We start from the raw sequence: 22810 nt of genomic DNA, 5'->3' as shown, positions 1-22810 counted from the left end.
CAAAGCCATTTTCCTCAGGTCCTAGGGACTAATCTCGACCCTTGTCGGTACAACTAAGAATGTTGAATGATGGGGTGATTAAGGATGCAACACTACATAAAATTTGATGACAAACCAACTAATCACAATAGAGCTTCAAAAAGTAAAAATGGATAAAAAATGAAAGAAGTGTGTTGCTGCCCACTCTGCATTGGAAAATCACATCAATAAAATAAAGAATACAAGGGGATATCAATAATTTAGACCAATATTTCTTGCAATGACCAAATGTCATCGCCCCAACAAAATATTAGATGGATACTTTAGAGTTATTGATCATCCAAATATCGACAAAATATGATGTATTGAATAACCTGGATGGCCAAGACCAAGTAGGCATTGAAGCCTTGCACACTAGTATCAACAATTATAGGAGAAAAATGATAAAACACAAAATTTGTTTCATCAATTAAAGGGAGTGGTTAGTTTAAGGCTGACTCATATTATCAACATCATATATGAGTCACAACACTTATCCCAAAACATTCAAATACCTACTATGGTTTTGAAAGTAGAAAAAACAATTGTTGTAGCTCCACACTCATATCAATCAACTATAACTAGTATAAAAGTAGTGGGATAATAATTTTGATACCCTTCAAGACATATACAAGGACATCCTTTCGACACGACAAAGTTGACTTGAGGACAAGTCAAGGTTTTGAAGAGGAGATGATGTTGTCGGGAAAAGGATATAACATCCATAGATCTTGCCGCATCAAGCCCATGGAACACTAGGGTTGGAACATAACATGTAGCCTAGGGATACACTATAAGGGTCATGTCCCATGTTATAGATATAAATGTATTGAAAGATACATTCACCAATTATAAGGTGAATATATACATACACATATGATGTGCTAAATGAATACAAGCAATACAAATATTTCTAAGTCTCAATATATTATATTGTGTATGTTCTTCTTATTCTGGTAAACAGATAATCTTCTATTTGGATCTAATTCCCTATTCCCTTAATAGGGACGAGTCTAGGTTATAAAGTCTACAACACTAGATAATTACTAGGGTTCATAACTTGGTTTGTTCCCCTTAGATTTCTTGCTAACAATTGCCATAGAAATTTAAAAAATGAATGAAATATTTGAGGCATGCTTTTCTCTTGGATAAATAACAAGATTTTCCATATAAATGGATCAAAGATGGTTATCAAGTAATTGAAAAGCCTAGTTTAATAGTTAATTATAATATTTGACCTATTAATTTGGGATCTTGCTTACATTGTGCCAATTGTGTGAGTGAATCTTTGGTATCAATATTAAAATGAAAGTGACATATAAATGTTTGCACTAATCTAAGACATAATTGCCACAAATGGTTCCTAATACTTGACATAATATTGCTACTTACCCTTCTTTTTGTGCGTGTTCATGTAGTTATCTTTGTCTCTAATAAACAATTATACAACTATTCATGGTCAATTGGCTATGGAAAGGACATCGATACAAATCAAAGACAAATTAAAAAAATGAGTTTTCAAATGTTAAAGATATGATTGTGTGAAATAGTATCCAAGGTAGTTAGATGATGAGAATAAACACTTGATATTAGATCTAAAAGACAAGCAAAATGGGCTAACTGTTAGGATAACCGATGAACAACTGAGAGGGGTGGGGGGTGAATCAGTTGTTAATAGATTATAACTTTTAATCCACAATATAACCTTAAGTACCGGTAAAGCACAAATAGATGCTGATACAAATGGATACCGATAAACAATACAACTTAGCAATTAACTAGATAATTAGTGCAAAGCAATCATACCACATAACACCATGATTTGTACATGGAAAACCCAGAAAGAGAAAAACCATGATGGGAAGCCTATCCACAATCAGATGATACTTCTGTAGAAAGTATGTGTTACAATGAGGGGCCTGCACTTGTAGGAAGGCACACTGCTTAGAGCGTACTGCTCATTACAAATAGAGTCTCACTGACTACAGAGAGGCTACAACCTTCTCAAGATAAATGGAAAATAATCCAATAGAGTGAATTTCTAGAAATAACATCTACTATGCCTGATTACAGTCCCGGTTAAGCTTAATGCCAGAGGACTAAATCCTCTTCTGAAACCAATCTGATCACCAATGATCGATCAACTCCTCTGCCTGAATGATTATACAATATTCACACATTACATTCCTTGACCATGACCTTTTTCAAATACCCATGATACTTTACAAAGAGTTTCTACCTCTTATTTATACAAACCCTAAGGCCTAAACCAATTAGGTCAGCCACCTAAATATATTACAATAATATCATTACATAATTCCTTATTACAATGATATGCCATGTCGTCTTAAGACCAAAACAATAATAACAAATCCATAAAACATCTCGAATCATCTAGGTAACGTGTAGAGTACACACTAGCATGATACTGATCCATAACTTAGATAGGTACCAGACCTATTATAGGTCCACCACGCCAAAGAAATGTCTTCAAGCAGTTTGAAGCACGATCAACGAACATCTTCAACATCCTGAAATCCTCAAAGAAGCTACATCAACACTAGTTGTGCATCTTGCCATGATTCCTCATTGAAAGCTCTATTGGTAAAGCCTTAAACGAGTGTCGATAAGGGTTTACCAGAGTGTATGATAACATCCAATTACTAAGCTAATACCAACTGACCAAAACATGCTCATGGAGCATATAACTCATGAAATCCAATATACTTCACTGATCCAAACATGCCGGAAGTGCCCAACAGACAATCTCTTCTGCCGGTAACACTAGATCTTATACCGGTGACCTATTTGCCGGTAACCATCCATATCAGCCAGCGTAAATCTGTCTGCCATTAACAGTTAGTGTTGACATCAATGACAAAACATCAATGCCACACATAATCAATTCACCCATAATGCCAACACTAACAATAAGGTCCCATGTGACCAATTAATCAAGATCGTTGTGTTGCTTAACTTTTAGTAGCACAATTGATCCAATGCAACTTTTTAATAAAGCATTACTAATAATTTGAAATTTTCTCCTGTAATGGTGAGGCTATTATAGTTTATAGATTGGAATTAAGTTGTGGAAAATGGAAGGTTGAAATTATGCAACCGTTATTTGATGAAATTTGTGTCACATGTCTACACATTTATTTAAAAAAAAATTACATTGTTGAAAAATTTAGAATTTGAAAATGAAAAATCATGGAACCACTAACTCAAAAAACTCCTTAAAAAATTGAATATAAATAACATTAACTAAACAATCACATAAAAATTAAAGTACTAAATTAAAAAAAAAGTGTTATTTTATATTTAAATACTTTTAATTATGCCGAGAAGCATCTACAATGACATACAAATATCCGTAAACAAAAAATGGATTTTGAATAAATTTGACGTGTAGATGACATGTTTCATTTACACAATTGGCACAATGTAAGCAAGATCCCAAATTAATAGGTCAAATATTATAAATTTTATTTTTATTTATTAACTATTAAACGAGGATTTTCAATTACTTGATAACCATCTTTGATCCATTTCTATGGAAAATCTTGTGCTATTTATCCAAGAGAAAAGCATGCCTCAAATATTTCATTCAATTTTTTAAATTTCTATGGCAATTGTCAGCAAGAAATCTAAGGGGAACAAACCAGAGTTATGAACCCTAGTAATTTTCTAGTGTTGTAGACTTTATACCCTAGACTCGACCCTATTAAGGGAATAGGGAATTAAATCCAAATAGGAGATTATATGTTTACTAGAATAAGAAGAACATACACAATATAATATATTGAGACTTAGAAATATTTGTATTGCTTGTTATGCACATACAAATATCTGTAAATAAAAAAGGGATTTTGAATAAATTTGACATGTAGATGACATGTTTCAGTTTCTCTAAAAATATTAAACAAAAAATAAATTTTGAATAAATTTGACATGTAGATGACATGTTTTAGTTTCTCTATAAATATTATTTTATTACTCTGAATAAAATAAAATCATTGCCACTTATCATCATTGCCACTTGTCTCTAAGTATAAGAAACTATTACATCTTTAACGAGAGTGAAAGAGTGCGCATTATTCAGTTCCATGTCCTTCTTGACAACTAATAAACATGCAAGACAATTATGTGATATTGACATTATTTTACCTATATTTTTTTTAGAATATAGATATAGTAATGTAAGTTTAATCTTTTTAATAGATATTTTATACTCTCCCAAATTCCTCATAGTGATATTTGTCATTTGGCACCCGTGGACAGGCAAAGGGTTATTTCCCGTGACAGCTTTCGTGCTTTAATTTTAGCTACTTTCGCTTTCATGCTCACGCCCAAATTTAATTTCAATTTAAGATCGATCCTAGAAGATCATCAATTGGCTCAATCTCAGGACAGCTTTGTTATCCCTTCAACAACCTAACATGTTTGTGCCACGTTAATGGCTTTTACTCCTATCTATGTTTGATTCATTGAAGGAAATTATCTCGGTGCAGGTCTGAACTTTGGTGATGATCATGAAGAATTGGGATGTGGGCCGTAGGAATCGGACAGCATTTTTATGAGGGTGTGAATTATGGTCAGTTGGGTATAATCAAATTTCAGTGGCTGTGAGCTATGGTGAAGGAGAAGGCATTACCGAGCGGCGGCGGCGGTGGAGGAACTCCACAGTCCGAATCCAAAACTGTTGGCTCTTTACAGATGGAGAATGATCCATCAGCACCGCCACAACACAGAGCCAAATCTCCTGTCATGAGTAATCCCCCAGTGGACCAAAATTCAAGCAAGTCAACTCTTGGAAGTGTAGGACAGAAGGTCCACAATAATGAGAATAGCAATAGTAGTAATAGCAAAAGGGATGTGGATAGAGTAGGGTCAGTTGTGAATGATTTTCAGAGTGTTTCCCTTGGTAGTGCAAGTGCACATGAGCAGGCACTCCAGCAGCAGGCGCTGCACCAGGCGGCACTACACCAACAAGCTCTTAAACAACATGGTATTGGAGCGGTTAGTTTCCACTCCTTAATTCAGCAGCCTAACTCTAGCAGACTATGCCAGCAGAGCAAACAACATACCCTGGCAGAGAAATGTGTCAAGGCAGAGCCAATAGATGTTTCTGATTTGGATAAGTTCAGGGCAGGTCACGAAGTCATTGAGATTGATGATTCAAAGGGGAGGAGGAACAAAGTGGAGCACGAACAGGCTCTGCAAGGTCAATCACAGTCTACATTGAGGGAAGGTGTGTTTGCAGATTTAAATGCAGAGCCCCCATTGAGCGATGGCGGGGAGGAACACTCACATAGTGGTGGAGATAAAATTACTGCAACGCAGCACGAGTCCGGCAGGTTTTAACTTTCTTTTTCCTTTGTTCGTTTGAAAGGTCTGCGGTTGTGACTAAAAGTTTTTCAACACATAGATACTATTTCATCCAGAATTTCAAAATGAAAAACCGGCAGATGCTTCTTTTTTATATGGCCACCATTTTATGCATCAACAACTAAAGTAATCTTGGGCCACTCTAGATAAGTTTTCCACTTTATTATTAGACTAGAACTCAATAAGAGCCGATTCAATAGTTGTAGGAAGACCTGCAATTGGATCCATTGCACTATATTATCATGGATGGATTTCGTCTCAAAACCACATATTAATCGATAAGTAATTTTGACTATAAATTCAACATCCTTGTTGGGTACAAATATTTTGCTTGTTGCTTTTATACACAACAATCACAAGAAGCATACTTTACCTTGTGGGCCATAAATTCACTTTTCCGATAGAGGGCAGTGTCAGGTCAGGATTGAATTGCAGGACAGAAGAAGAAGCTCTTGTCTTGCTGTAGTTTTTTTTTTCTTCCATCAGTGCAAGGTGCGCATTAATCTTTCGTTTTATCTTTTATATGGTCTTGTCACAGGGCTAGACATCATGATAAGTAATGCCTACAAAATGGCATTCGAGGTGATTGATGTCTCCATGATATAGGTTATGGCATCTTATGCAAATGATTGTCACAGATGTTGGTCTCTGTATGACATGTTTCCAAGCAAGGTCTCTAGCTCAGGGGGATGAGTTCCAATGATTCATTTTGATTGGGTTAAGCCTGAGCCTAATGTGGAGTGGTAGCTTGACCTAGAGGCCAACGGTTCTCTATTTGCCATTGAATCTAACCTATAAGTACAAAGTACAACATGTATAATTTTTAAATGCAAAAAAACAGCATAAAGACAACATAAATTACTATAAATCAGCATAAATTCAGTATAACTTAGTGATTTTGTTCCCCAAAAAAGTATAAATCAACTAAATAATCTGTCTATAGAAAAAACACTGATTTTATTAAAAAAATCAGTATAAATGAACAAAAAATGCCCATAAATCCAATTCTTTGAAAGTAAAATCATAAATACTACTAAAAATAAAAAATTGTTTACAATCTACATGCTAGATTTTATCAGATAAAATGCTTGGACAAAATAAATAAAATAAAATAAAAATTACTAACTTGCCCTTGAAATTCTTCAAATCCGCCTTTAAAATCTACCTAAAAATCCTTGCAATCAGCTCAAATGTATGCAAAAATGTTTTGTGAGGGAGTGAGAGGGGTGTGCTGGTTTTTATGAGCAAAAAAGTGCAGATTTTGAGTATTTTTGTGTGTGTCTGCTGCATCTTGTGAGTCAATTGCACAAATTGAGTTTTTGAAAAAAATCACCAAAAAATTGGCAAGTAATCACCAAAAACTCACCATAAAAACTCAGTGACCTACTTGCCAGGCCAAAAATCTTGCATGCACTCACCAAGTCTGCCATCTAAGGGTTTGATCATGAAAGATTGGATTTTTTAGTCATTTTGATTGCAGATTGGTTGTCAACTAGGAGAGGTGTTTATGAAACTTGGTGTTCTTGCCAATATTCAAGAATTGAGCTTTAAAATTTCCCTAGTTGCCTTTAAAGCCACCATATATTTTACTTCTGTAGAGGACAAAGTTGGCCTTGACTACTTAGATTTACAAGAAGTGAGTGCCAACCCTAGATACATTAAGAAACCTGCAGTAGAATTCCCATCTTCAAAGTCACCTGCATAATTGGAATCTGAATATCCAGCCAACATGAAATTTGCCACCTAATAGTATTATAGTCCTATTTTCAAGCTCCTTTCAGATATTGAGTAACTCTTTTTGATGCTAAACAATGATTTTCTCTAGGTTGTTGCATAAATCTAGAGAGCACTCCAACAACAAAGAAAACTTTGGTCATGTTTGAAATGATAATTGATTATTCGATGTTGTAATTAATTAAGGAGAGGAATACTCCTTAAAAAGAAAATTACAAGATGATCTTTCCATAACGGAAACGATTGAGAATAAAAACACGAAAGGCGTAAAGGAAACTTCCTAAAACTAACTAAAGATGAAAGACATAAACGAAAGTTTCTATATACTAACTAAATGACTAAGACGACCATTATATCAATATTGCAATATTATTTAAATACCCTCCCTTAATGGTTGTCCTACTAACTACCCTACAAAAGATGTGACATAATTTGCAGGTCATTTGGCCACGATTGCATAGAAGGCTGTCCCCTTCTCCTTAAAACACTCTACGACATGAGCCTACTGCTGAGACCCTCCTTGGTTCTGCAAAACTTTTGGATATGACCAAGTTTACAACAGTCCTTTTAACATTATGCTGAGTAACAATGCTATCACTTCCGCTATCCAGAGACACAGAAATCGAGATCACAGCTTCTCAAAAAACTTAATAGTTTTGAAAGAACACTATTTTGCCAAAAACCGTCAAAAGAAGCAACACCCACGTTTTGTAAAAAACTCGTTAAAAACCTTTTGCAGAATAATACCGTTCGCCCTAAAAACCCTAGGTGCGGCCCAAAACAAGCTGCAAGAAATCATGATTTTTATGGAAAAAATGAACAAAAAAACCACGATTTTCGAAGAGAGAATTGTGCAAAACCCTCCATGGTTTTGTGGAAAAAAAATTAGAAAACACTCCAGCAGAGAAAGAACCCATGATTTTTTGATCAAAACACTAGAAAACATAGAAATCCTCGCACTACAGCCAAAGCCTTTCATGGCACGGTAAAACAAAAAACATGTCGCAGCCATGGCAAACAAAACACCCTGTCGTGACTTTCAAAAAACCCTGCATGATTTTTATGGAAAAAATCATGCAAACCTCTTCCATGACTTTTTGTGGAAAAAGAATTAGAAAGCTCTTCATTTGAATTATTTTTGAAAAAATTCGCCAAAAAAACCTTTAGAAACCCTCGGTCTAAGAAAACCACGATTTTTAAAAAAAATATTGTCAAAATAAATCTGAAAATACTTAATGTAACAACACCATGATTTTTCATAAAAAATTGTAAAAAACTTTTGGAAATAAATTCCAGGTAAAGACGCTACGAATTTTATTTAAAAATTTGCCAAACAAAATACCTCTACTTTGATACCATAAAATGATAATTGATTATTTGATGATATAATTAATTGAGGAGAGGAATACTCCTTATGAAGAAAATTACAAGATGATCTTTCCATAACGGAAACGATCGAGAATAGAAACACGAAAGTTGTAAAGGAAACTTCTTAAAACTAACTAAAGACGAAAGGCATAAACGGAAGTTTCTAAATACTAACTAAATGACTAAGATGACCATAATATCAATATTACAATATTATTTTAATAATCATGTTGTTCATAAATCAAGTTTCCAATAAGTTGTTGGTATTTAGTTGCATCAGCAAATGCTGCAAAATCATTTTATGTTATTTTCAAACTTTACTCCATAGGAGTACTAAGTGGTTTGTAGTTGGATGCCAAATTTGCTCAAATGTTCACCACTATGCTTTGTGATGAAGATATCCTTGGGTCTTTGAATCAACTCAATACCCAAATAGTAATTAAGGTATTCCGAGTGGTCATTCCAAACTCTTGCTTCAATTATTCATCGTAGTTGTAATATACTTTTCATATTTACCAGTTAGAAATAGATCATCCACATATATATACAACTGTGCTATCAACCTTTTTGAGAAGAATAGTTGCATCATTGAATTCAAAGTGCCTGAAATTCAACTTCATGAGGTGCTTAGTGACATTCATATCAAGCTCATGGGGCTTGCTTAAAAAATACAACAATTTTATAAGCTTGCATGCTTGGTGTTCTTGACTGTTGACTGCATATCCTTTTGGTTGAGACACATACACTGATCATTTGAGATCATTGTTCAAGAATGCAGTTTTCACATCCATTCAATGAACTTTCCATCCATTTTGTGTAGAGAGAGCCAACAAAACAAGGATGCTAGTGCACTACACCGTAGGTGTAAAGGTTTCTTCATAGTCTATGCCCTCTTTTTGAGCATATCATTTTGTGACAAGCCTTGCACTAAAACTGGGTTCCCTATATGAAATGTAGATTTAATCTAATTAGAGATCCATAATGGATAGAAGAAAATGATAAGATAAAAAAAAGTATTGGATCTACTCGCAAATTGAGAAAGGAATTGTTTCATAATATAATTAAAATGCTGCGTTGTAACATGTTGAATATTAAATCAAATGATAATCACAACGGCCTTATAATTATTTTTTGATTACAGGGAGAATTGTAGGCAGCCCCTAAATGCCATTGTTAGACGAACAGCCAAAGCACCTAGTCAGTGATCTAGCTACGTTTTGAACACACAACCAATATTTTGTCCATGCAACAACACTACCAATCAATTTACACGCGGGCAACATCTTATGATTAACTACTTAATCTATATCTGAAATAATAGTTAAATAACACACACACAAACACAAAGCAAACCTAAGACAAACACCAATCCTCTTTGTTGTTTATAACTAGGGAAAGATGGGTTCGGATTGCCTTGAGGCAACATCCGAACCCATTTAGGACTGGGTCCTATCTTTAAGGGGTAGTGTGGCCCCAAGACAAGTCCAGCCCCATCCTCCACGCTACACCAAAAAGGACTCACGCCACAAAATATAAATTGGCGCCAAAAAGGATTGAGGCCGACCTTGGTCAAAAGATCCATATAAATAAAGTTAAAGTGCAAACACAATTGATCAATACAATCAGCGAATTAGCTCTGCTAATAAAAGTGCGAATTTATCCAAGGATTGTGCGAACTAGTCAAGGATTGTGCGAATTTGTCCAAGAGGATATAGGCCTCTTTTGGTGCAGACTAGAAGTGCTTAGAAGTGCAGATCTGACATACAAAAGGGATCGGATCTGGAGAAGCAAGCTAAGTATTGTATTTGTGCAATTAAGGGAGAATATATAATCTGACCTGTGGGTCTTTAATGCTGGGTTTTTTCTCCTTGGAGGTTTTCCCAAGGTATTTGCATTTGTCTCTTGTTTACTTGTTTCATTTCTGAGTTTACTGAATTATGGTTTGATAAAATATTACAAATCTGATTAACAAACTAGGGCATAATTAAAAGACATAAATCTGATTACTGATCTAGGGCACAAAATTAACACTCTTGAGTGGGCCCTTTCCCAATTAGATTGATGTGTAGAATACAAGCCTACTCCTAACATAACTTCTTTATTTATATAAATAATTCTTTTTGGAACAGAGGACTCATGAGCAATTGCAAGAGATACAAATCTGAAATCTAGACTAGGTTGCATTAACTATGTCCTACCATTGAAAAATTGCTGGTTACTCACATGATTCATGCATACTTGCAGGTTAGTCAAGCGAGTAACTTGTAGAATAATGCGCTTGTGACTTATTGGCTTAAATGCGCCCAAAAACTTGCCTATAATTTGTGAGTTAAGACAGGAAAATTTGTTCGATGTCACCCAGATAGAGCAATCTTAGACTCTTAGCCAGACTAAACAGATTGTCACAAACATTCACAGCCCTTCTCCATGGAAAATGAATTGTTGATGACTTCTACGTGCCTTTAAGGATCATGATAAGCAATGAAAACATACAAAAAGGAACATGAAACCTGTCATTGATAACTGCTATTTACGTTTGAGCGATGGGAACAACTAATGATCCTAAAAAGCTTGAAGAACCTGCTGTTGTTGTATACTGCCTTTGGGGATGTGGATAAGCAATGAAAACATGCAAAAAGGAACTTGAAACCTGCCTCCAATGACTGCTATGTATCTTTGAGTGATGGGAACAAGTAATGATCATTAAGAACCTGTAATTGTTGTATACTGTTGTAACCCTACATGTGAAAGGATTGCTAATTTGTATTTGAAAATGATGAGATAATGTTATGAATGCTGTCACAAAATTGCTGTAAAACCCCAACGAAATCAGCAAAAACAAGGGGAATATCTGTTATTTTTTTTTTTAAAATTCAGATTAATAGCAAGATGTCTTTATACATTCGCTTCACACTTTGAGGCTATTAAAATGATTCACTCTAGATTTCAGTGTATGCAGTCCGAACTGCTATACATTATCTGAACTGCCAATGGATGGAATATAATATTCAGTCTGATATATATATTATGTGCAATCTGCAGATGGAAGAATGCAATCTGCTGATGGAGTGAACTCGATCTGCTGAAGGATATCGATCTGCTGTGATAGAATAGCCAATCTGCTGATGATGACTTCCACTTAGGAAGCTATCGATCTGAGATGTGAAGATACTTCGATCTGCGATTGTGAATATTCGATCTGCTTAAGTGTTTACCCGATATGCTATATGTTCATTTGTTTTACTGTCAATGAACTTCAACTATTTGGATTCTTTTTTCGATGAAGGGGAGAATGCATTGCATATATATGATAACATATCCGCCGATAGGAGATGATCTCCAAGAGTCGGCTCTCTTCAGAGAGATACGACTATACACAATGTGTCGCACCCTTCCAATAATGAGTTGGCGGACAAAACAAACATTAATAATAATTGCCTAATCGGTTATACACATATCGATTTATAATAACATTAATTTGCTTATTAATTATGCATAAGAAATCGGCTAAGGTATAAAGTATGGCTAAATACAAATAATCGAAACACCAAATATGTAAGGCCGATAGGCCATTCACATATTTCGTCTCAGTTAGTTGGTCTGTAGGATTACTACCGACGCTATATCATCAACAATATCTTCCACAAACTCTTGGGAGATGGAAATGCAGTGTTGGTTTTTGCAAATGGCCAAGAATCCTCAAAAACCTGCAGCAACCATGCTCTAAACTGCTGGAAACCTGCTTCAGTGGTGTTTCTCTTCAAACCTTTGCTGAACACATACACTTTTATGGAGATAGGAAACTGCTTTTCTATTTTAAACTCGTGTTATTCACTCTTCTCTCTCCTAGGCATACTTTTGGAGGCTCCACATGCTTTTGTCGTATGCTTTCAACTTGAAAAAGGACCTCTATGCATAAGTGTGCTTTTATTCCCTCATGGGAACTTTTTCAAATTCGAAACTTGTACAACTCTCCCTAGGTACATAATTTATCACTTATGCACTTCTTTTATTTTCACTTGAAACTTGTCCCCATATGCCTTGAGCATAGACTTCGTCACTAATGAGCCTTGATTAATGTTTTGAAGTTAAGACTTCTCATTTAGGTCTTGGACATTTTTTCATGTTTTGAACTTGAGTGACTTGGGCATGCTTGGAGGGTTATTGATGCACTTTTGTTTCAATTCATCACTTGGATCGATTTTTTCCATCTCTGAGTGCTTTTTGGTGATCATGGGGTACTTTTTGTTCTGATTCATTGTCCACTTTGCTTTCCAAGTGAAAGAGTGCACCCTTGAGTTGCACAAGTGTCTTTTTGTTTTAGTTTGTCATCGACATCGGAAAGTTGATGCACTTTTTTCACTAAAGTTATATTTCCTCTTAAAGTTCATCAAAATGACTCTTCTTGCAAAAGTGTTCACTTGGACACTTATGCACTTTTTTTGAGTGTTTTGATGTTCAAACATGACACTCCCTCTCCAAGGTATGTGTTGGTTGAAAATTTTGTACACTTGGGGAAATATACAAAATTGTGGTTTCAACCACAGTGTGTGAGTAAAACTCTCCTAATTAAGGGAAGACTCCCCTATCTAACTACAACTTTGAAAATAAAATAGGATGGGACAACAATCTTTCTTCTTCTTTCAAGAAAGACAATATCCTTTTCTCTTCACAGAAAAGGATAGCGATTTGATATAAACAACAAACCACTTTCACAATGAAATGAGAGAAAGGAAATGAAGTTTCTTGAAAGCGCAAAGATTTCCGTCACTTCCTTCGGGACAGGACAACAATATCAAGCTCAAAGACTTGATTATGTGAAGTCCTATCTACCTTTTTCTATACTAATGCTATAAAGAACAAATTATAACAGCTCAAAGACTGGGATATCTTATTCTTTTCTACTTAAAACTACGGGAAGTAGTATAAGCTCAAAGACTTACAGCTATTTCTCACAAAATCTACTCCTAAATTCTCCTAAGAACAAGTGAAAGCACAAAGACTTGCAGCTTCTCTCAACAAAATATTTATTTTAATCTATATTAACCTCAACTACTTGCAGCACAAAGATTGCAAAACAGATGTGATTAAGCTCTTTAAGAAACACTTGCAAGAAAGATAATATAGAACACAAACTCAAGTATGTAGCACAAAGACTCAAAGCTTGAGCAATTTCCTTCTATTCCTTTCAATTCTTGAATTCACACATGAAAGTTCAAAGACTTCTTTGCTGTAAATTTGGCAGAGTTTTTGCTTGCTTTCCAAAAGATAAAAATTACAATAGACCCCTCAAGTATTTATAGAAGAGGAGCCTTGAGAAAAAGGTGGGAGGATCCCAATTAACTTGAGAGATTCTCTCAACCACCAAGACTTATTCAATAACTAACTAAGACTTCAATAATTAACAAAGACTTATTCCAACTACAGTCCTAATTGAACACAACCTGTAGTTGCCTTACATGTAATTACAAAAGTGCAAGTAATGAGTTAACTTGCATTTTATAAAAAATACTTTTACATGTAACTTGTCGAAAGGAAAACTACAACTAAAGATTACAAAAGTGGAAAAATACAACTAAGTGTTGAAAAACACTTAAGTTGCAGCACGTGAAGACACAAATCCTTTAAACTTCTGGATGATCATTTGTAGTTCCTCAGGATCCGGTTCATGGGTGTTCTTGGCAACAACCATGGTCTTCACAATAGTATCATGACACCGGAGGAGCGCAGAGCTGTTTTTATCCAGGATGGACTGGATTTCATGCAAAAAGACTTGGTGTTTCATCAACATTCGAATTGAAGCGGCCGAGAATTGTTCGCTCCTCCATTCATTATTGTGAGATTTTGCCAAGATCAAGAGCTCAATGAAATGTACAAAATAGAAACACAATATAGGACAAGAATAAACTGTATTCTCATCAATAGAAAATGATCAATAATAATGATTCAATAGTTACATACAATGTAGATGAGCTTGCTTATATAGGCAAGGCTAGAGATATGTGAGCACACGAACATGACATGTGGCTCAATAAGAAACAAGGGTAGGTAGGAAATAGGTGTGGGTAGGTAGGAGAAATAATATAATAGTCCACATGAGGTGGATCACCCACTGAATGTGGAGTGTAACAACAAGAGTGGAGTGTAACAACAAAATCAACACCATAAAAGGTGGAATTTCTCCTACACACACTATCCCAATGTGGCACAAACACCCAAGTGTCTCATACCCAAACTACTATGAAAATGCATTTCCTAAGTAAACTTAAGTAAGTGTAATAATATCCAAGATGAATAATTATTTACACCAACACCCCCCCTTAAGTGCAACTTAGGGGAATGCACTTAAGTCTACAATGCAACTAAGCAATGCAAGATGGGTCCCGGCTACGAGGCCATGTTAGGTACCCATGTACAAATGCAAATGCATGCAAACCAATGCAATGAAAACTCTCACAAAGTGGGGAAAGAGAGAAAAACCCAATGGGAAAAAACCCTCCCCCAAAAAAGAGATGAAAACATACAAGAGAACTCTCATAGAAGAATGTGAAGGACAAAACCCCATGTGAGGAAAAAGTCCCCCCCATATGAGAGAAGAAGAGAAGCTAGGAAGCCCCCCTTCAATGTGGAATCTGCACCAATGATAGAAGCTCGATGTATGAAGAAACTGCTCCACGAACGTCGAACAACATTCCTTCCCGTAGGAAGAAACAAAACCAAAGGTGTATCCATGAAGTCTCCCCAATCATGAAGGGAAGATGTATGAAGAAAACTCATGATGAAAGGAATCTCTGAAAACTGCTTAAATGTCCCCATGTCGATGCTGAAAGATACCCCCTCCAAAGGTGGTAAACTGTGCCACATTGCTGAAAAAGGCACTCCAAGATCTAGTGGAGATGGATGTAGAACATGTCCCAAAGACTCACATGTCTCCTCAAAAAATAAAGAGACCTCCTCCAACTGCTGTACATAAGTATCCACAATCATGTCAACCTCGAAAGAATGATCATGTAGAGAATGAACAAGAGGGTCAGAGTGTGCCCTCGCAACAATCGAAGAAGGATCACCTTCATCAAAGAGAAGATGAATGTCATCAATGATGTCTCCCAAATCTGCAATGTAGGATTCCGCAAACAAACTTGCAATGTCTGTCAAGTAATCATCCCATGAATCTGAAGCTGGAAGACAATGAATATCCTGTTGCACTGAATCACATGAAGGCAAAACTGTCGCACTATCTGCATCATCAGGTGCAATAGGTGATGTGATATCAATATGAGGAGATGAAATACAAGGCTCAAGAATGGGGTCACATGTGAGAATCCCCATGTTCAAGTGCCCAAAGTTCTCCTCAAAATCTGAACCATCACAAGAAGTGTGATCAACATGTATAGAATCATCAAATGTGAAATCATCATCATCAACAAAATCTGAAAAGGAGTATAATCGAGATGCATGATCAACCACCCCAGTCGCAATGATAGCTCTAGTCTCCAAGTCTCTAATGAAAACTGAGTCAGGTGCGAACTCCACAACTCTCTTAGTTGCGCCATGTGTGATTTGATAGATAGAAAGGAGATTGTTTGTCAAGTGGGGTACACACAACACATCATTGAAGGAGTTATCCCCAATGTCAATAGATCCTTTCCCAATCACATCCATGTATGTATGATTGCCCATCAAAATCTGTGGCATGGTGCAAGGCTCAAATGTAGAGAACATGGACTGCGAAGATGCCATATGATGAGAAGCCCCTGAATCTAGAAGCCATCTCTCTGAATCATGACTGATAGTAGCACATAGAGCTTTTCCTTTTCTTGTTCCAAAAGAGTGAGTCTTCCCACTTGTAGAAGCCATGAATGCTTACCCTTTTCCTTTTGAATGTGAGGAAGTGGAAGTTGATGAATCATCCTTCTTGTAGACTTTAGGTAAATCAATGTTATGCTTTTTGATGATATGTGTGAGCTCATCAATCTTCTTAGAATGGCAACGATGTTCCTCATGACCAATCTTTTTACAATAAGCACAAGTAGGTCTTTGTCTCTTTGGTGAATTATCTCTCTTGGAAGAGGATGAATCTCCTTGTTGTGGAGAAGATGGTGCTTTGTCCTTAGGCTTTGATTGCCATTTCTTCTTGTTTGAGTTGTCCTTTCCTTGATTTCCTTTGTTCCTTTGATTTGCCACTAATGGTTGAGACTTAGAAGCCTTAAGAATGCCCATGCTTATCAACTTAGTTTGTTCCATCATCAACATTTCATTGAAAGCATCAAATGTAGGCATTTTGTAGCTTGAACCCATTGTCATCCTATGGGTTTGGAAACTAGAAACAAATGCTGCATATTCTTGTGGAAGCTTGCCTATCAAGTTGAATATCAATTGAGTATCCTTTTTATCAATGCCACAATCTTTGAGTTGTGCCCTCAACTCATTTGCCTTAGTGACATAATCTTGTATAGTATCAAAGTTCTTGGGATCTAACATGGTGAGATCACTATCAATTTGATATCCCCTAATCTCATCAACTTGACCATACAAGTCTTGAAACTTTTGCCAAGCATCCTTGATTAGAGTACATTTCTCAATATGAAAAATGAGATCCTTTGATACATACTTTCTTAAGGTACCAATTGCCATGATATTTTTAGTGAGCCAATCTAAGTGACCAACTGGATCAACCTTAGGATCAGCTGGAGCAACAATAGTTCCATCAATGTAATGAGTGAGTCCTTTTTCCATAAGTTTACTCCATGCATCAATTTTCCAAGTAGCATAATTATGTGGAGTTAAGAGAGGAAACTTAGAAGAACCCATAGCTACAAAAAGGAAGGAACACAAAAGCACAAAAGCACAAGAGACAACCCCCCCAAATTCACTCAATCAAAGTACCCCCCCCAAAGTGATGATTTTGACACTTTATACTTAGTGCGATTACAATGAGCCACTTGCAAAACAAGGCAAAGTGGACTTATGATGCAAATTTTACAACTTCTCAAATGAGATACAAGAGACTTCAATCAATAGTGCAATGAATCTAACTGAGATTCAAGCAAATATACAAGTACCAAGAGAGCCAAAAAATGGCCAAGATCTGAAAGTACAATTTCTACTGATAGCATCATGTGAAAGTAGACGAAAAAATATGCACTTTAAAAAAAAACGACACTTGAAAAGGAGGTCGTATGACCCCAAACGAAGCCTCTGAAGTTGCAAAAACTGGGATTACTCAGGTACAGTCACCAAAAACTACATTTTTTGAAAAATCAGTGCATCAAAATCAAAAAATTTCTTCACCACTACGGAGAGCACGAAATTCTAGCCCATTTCAAAAAAAATTGCACCCAAAAAGGAGCAAAAATGAGCAAGTTATGGCCATTTGAAGTTGAACTGCAAAATCAAAAATGCAAATGAGAGGGGCCTGCCAAATTTTTTGAAAAATGCTGACGTGGCGCTGATGTCAGCAAGTCATTGGGTTAAATTTGACGGCCGTATGACCGTCGCAAAAAACGTCGCCCCTGCTGACTGGGCGTCCGTACTGTACGGACATGTGACGTGGTAGATGACTGTGCAGTACGTACCGTACGGATTTGCTGACTGGGCACTGTATAGTGGTGTATGGAAAAGTTGATTGGGCAGATCTGCATGGCAGATGATTGTGCGTATGGGCAGTTGACTGTGTAAGGTTTGTACCCGCGGGCCAGTGGCCGCCTGCCATGTGGCGGGCGCGGGTCCTCCGGTCTGAGACGGTGGTCGTCGGCGGAAGGAGCGCCGGAGCTGAGTGCCGGCGACGGAGGATGAGGCTGCCGGCGGCGGCGTTGTGCGGAGCCGGGAGGACGCGGTGGCACGGCGGGGACCTGCGGATGGCGGTGGGAGCTGCGGCTGGGAAGCGGGGGAGGCGCCGGGAGCTGGGCGGCGCAGGTGGAAGCGGCCGGAGAGGACACGACGCGGCGGTGGCGACAGAGACCTGCAGAAAGGGTACGGGCGCGGGCGGCGGCGCAGGAAACAACGCAGCGCGCAGACCTGCAACACAGACTGCAGGTACGGGGTACGGGGTACGGGGGTCTGCGGACCCCCAAACACAAATTTTTTTTTTTTTGTTTCTTCTTTTCGAAATTTTTCAATTTTTTTGATTTTTCGAAAAAAACAGAGAATAAATTTTTTTTTTTTTTTCGAAAAATATATAAATTTTTTCGAAAATCCGTACGATTATGGCAAAACTGGGGAAAAATTTTTTCTCACCAAAATAGGCCGACTTTATAACCAAAATTTATGGAAACGGCCTTCTGGACGCAATGGCGGGGTTGGATCTGGTCTAGGACGCCTCCAAAAGATGCTGCTCCTCAGATCTGCCTCTTGACGTCGCAATAATGCCTCTTCAAGACGAATCAATGAAGCCCCAATGGCTCTGATACCATGTGAGATTTTGCCAAGATCAAGAGCTCAATGAAATGTACAAAATAGAGACACAATATAGGATAAGAATAAACTGTATTCTCATCAATAGAAAATGATCAATAATAATGATTCAATAGTTACATACAATGTAGATGAGCTTGCTTATATAGGCAAGGCTAGGGATATGTGAGCACACAAACATGACATGTGGCTCAATAAGAAACAAGGGTAGGTAGGAAATAGGTGTGGGTAGGTAGGAGAAATAATATAATAGTCCACATGAGGTGGATCACCCACTGAATGTGGAGTGTAACAACAAGAGTGGAGTGTAACAACAAAATCAACACCATAAAAGGTGGAATTTCTCCTACACACACTATCCCAATGTGGCACAAACACCCAAGTGTCTCATACCCAAACTACTATGAAAATGCATTTCCTAAGTAAACTTAAGTAAGTGTAATAATATCCAAGATGAATAATTATTTACACCAACAATTATGAATCCTCATCTGTAAATCAGCAAGAACTTCTTCTTTTGGAATTAGCTCTCCATCCTGACTTAATATGTTGTAGGAGGCCCTTTCACAACGTGAGACAATATCTCGGAAAACTTCACCCTGGAATCTCGTTGCATCACCGATCTCCTCAATGAGGGATTTAAGAACAAGGGCCTTGTTTTCTAGAAGCTCTTCAAATTCCAAGTACATGACCCTGGAAGAGATGATGGCATGCTCCTGTAGAACACTCAACTGTTGTTGAGGCATGGTATGCCAGATTGTCAAACTATTTTCAACACTTTCCATATTCTTTTTGAAAGTATCGGAAGTCTGATCCAGTTTCTCCTCAATGGTTTCCAACTTAGACATCATCTGAAAAATGTCTTTCTTCACCTGTGCACATAGATCATGAAGCTGATCAGCCCAGGAATCCAATGCTTGTACCTACTGAGCAGCCCTTTCCACTCCACGAATTGATTCTTGGGAATCGGAAGAACCTATGGAGTTACTCCCTTCAACAACAGGTTTTGTGATTTTATGAACGACTGCCATAAGTTGTCGGTTTTCCTCTTCTAGCTTGTCTTTCTTTTCTAGAAGTTCATCACATCGTTGTACCAGGGAAGCTACGGAAAATTGAGCATCATGTTTAATCACCTCATGTGTTGGTGTGAGATTTTGCCAAAATCAAGAGGCAATGGAAAGCACAAATAAGAGAGACAAAATATATGATAGAAATAAACTGTATTCTATCAAGATGAAAATACTGATCAACTGGATCATCAATCGTTGTTGTTGCATACAATGAATATGAGTCTGCTTATATAGGCAAGGCTCTATGGATATGTGAGCACACAAACATGACAAGTGGCTCAATAAGAAACAAGGGTAGGTAGGAAATAGGTGTGGGTAGGTAGGAGAAACAATATAATATTCCACATGAGGTGGATCACCCACTAAATGCGAAGTGTAACAACAAGATCAACACCATAAAAGGTGGAAATTCTCCTACACACACTATCCCAATGTGGCACAAACACCCAAGTGTCTCATACCCAAACTACTATGAAATGTATGTACGTAAGTAAACTTAAGTAAGGTGTAATAATATCCAAGATGAATAATTATTTACACCAACACCCCCCCTTAAGTGCAAGGGGAATGCACTAAAGTCTACAATGCAACTAAGCAATGCAAGATGGGTCCCGGCTACGAGGCCATGTTAGGTACCCATGTACAAATGCAAATGCATGAAAACCAATGCAAGAAAATCTCTCACAAAGCGGGGAAAGAGAGAAAAACCCAATGGGAAAAAACCCTCCCCCAAAAGAGAGATGAAAACTAGATACGAAGAACTCTCATAGAAGTATGTGAAGAACAAAACCCCATGTGAGGAAAAAGTCCCCCCCCATATGAGAGAAGAAGAAGAAGAAGAGAGACTAGGAAGCTCCCTCTCAATCTAGAATCTGCACCAATGATAGAAGCTCGAAGATGAATGAAGAAACTACTCCATGAACGTCGAACAACATTCCTCCCCTTAGGAAGAAAGAAAACCAAAGGTGTATCCAAAAAGTCTTCCCAACCATGAAGGGAAGATGAAGCAAAAATACTCATGATGAAAGGAATCTCTGAAAACTGCTCAAGTGTCCCCATGTCGATGCTGAAAGGTACCCCCTCCAAAGGTGGTAAACTGTGCCACACTGCTGAAAAAGGCACTCCAAGATCTAGTGGAGATGAATGTAGAACAATATCCAAAGACTCATATGTCTCCTCAAAAGATAAAGAGACCTCCTCCAAGTGTTGTACAAAAGTATCCACAATCATGTCAACCTCTAAAGATTGATCATGTAGAGAATGCACAAGAGGGTCAGAGTGATCCCTCGCAACAATCAAAGAAGGATCATCTTCATCAAAGAGAAGATGAATGTCATCAATGGTGTCTTCCAAATCTGTAATGTAGGAGCCCACAAACAAACCTGCAATGTCTGTCAAGTAGGCATCCCAATCAACTGAAGCTGGAAGACATGAAATATCCTGCTGCACTGAATCACAAGAAGGCAAAACTGTCGCACTAGCTGCATCATCAGGTGCAATAGGTGGTGTGATATCAATAGAAGGAGATGAAATGCAAGGCTCAAGAATGGGGTCACATGTGCGAATCCCCAAGTTCAAATTCCCAAAGTTCTCAAAATTTGAATCATCAACATAGGAAGAACCAACCTTATCAATAGGACCAAAATCTGAAAAAGAGTACAACCAAGATGCATGATCAACCACCCAGTCGCAATGATAGCTCCACTCTCCAAGTCTTTAATGATAACTGAATCAGTTGTGAACTCCACAGTTTTCCTAGTTGCCCCATGTGTGATTTGATAGATGGAAAGAAGATTATTTGTCAAGTGGGGTACACACAACACATCATTGAAGGAGTTATCCCCAATGGCAATAGATCCTTTCCCAATCACATCCATGTATGTATGATTGCCCATCAAAATCTGCGGCATGTGGCAAGGCTCAAATATAGAAAACATAGACTGCGAAGATGCCATATGATGAGAAGCCCCTGAATCTAGAAGCCATCTCCCTGAATCATGACTTGTAGTAGCACAAAGAGCTTGTCCCTTTCCTTTATCTGTCCCAAAAGAGTGATCCTTTCTTTTATCCTTGGAAGAAGAAGCTGATGTAGACATTCTAGAAGGTAGGTTGATTTTGTTCTTCTCGAGAAGATTCTTCAACTCATCAATATCCTTTTTATAACAATGATGTTCATCATGTCCCGACTTCTTGCAATATCCACAAAAAAAATTGTCCTTATATGATTTCCTCTTAGGTGAGAGTGGTGAATCACCTTGTTGTGGAGAGGAAGGTTGCTTTTGATTCTTGCCTTTTCCTTGATTACTTTGATTCCCTTTGTTAGCCACCAAAGCTTGTGACTTTGAAGATTTGAGAATCCCCATCGTGGTCAACTTAGATTGCTCAAGTATCAACATCTCCGTGAATGAATCAAATGAGGGAGAAGTGTATGAGGAACCTTGAGCTAACCTATGGGTGTGAAAGCTAGATACAAAGGCTGCATACTCTGAAGGAAGCTTGTCCAACAAGTTATAAACCAATTGAGCATCCTTTTTGTCAATTCCACAATCCTTTAGCTTTGCTCTTAGCTCAGTTGCTTTTGTGACATAATCTTGGATTGTATCAAAATCCTTGGGATCCAAAGTTGTGAGTTCACTATCAAGCTTGTAGCCCTTAATCTCATCAACTTGACCATACAATTTTTGAAAAATATCCCAAGCCTCTTTAATTGTTGTACACTTATCAATGTGAACAATGAGGTCATCTGATACATACTTTCTAAGAGTTCCAAGTGCCATAGCATTCTTAGTAAGCCATTCAATTTGAGCATTAGGATCAGC

At 37.3% G+C, this 22810-nt stretch overlaps 1 protein-coding gene across 4 annotated transcripts in view; it reads left to right on the top strand.

The window, feature by feature from the left end:
* The first annotated feature begins 4307 nt into the window (after window positions 1-4307).
* Window positions 4308-22810, top strand: part of LOC131075077 (uncharacterized) — a 171116-nt gene continuing 152613 nt past the window's right edge. For 2 of the 4 annotated variants that reach the window (XM_058011886.2, XM_058011885.2), the window contains exon 1: window positions 4309-5375. In XM_058011886.2, the coding sequence (XP_057867869.2) occupies window positions 4651-5375 (725 nt within the window). In that variant the 5' untranslated portion in view covers window positions 4309-4650. Of the gene's footprint in view, window positions 5376-22810 lie in introns of all 4 variants that reach the window. The other 2 variants (XM_058011884.2, XM_058011883.2) reach the window with 2 other exon arrangements.

The sequence above is a fragment of the Cryptomeria japonica genome, chromosome 3 (assembly GCF_030272615.1).
Source record: "Cryptomeria japonica chromosome 3, Sugi_1.0, whole genome shotgun sequence".
In the NCBI taxonomy this organism is placed as follows: Eukaryota; Viridiplantae; Streptophyta; class Pinopsida; order Cupressales; family Cupressaceae; genus Cryptomeria; species Cryptomeria japonica.
The sequence above is the reverse complement of the archived record's forward strand: the minus strand, read 5'-3'. Positions and strand labels throughout refer to the sequence as shown.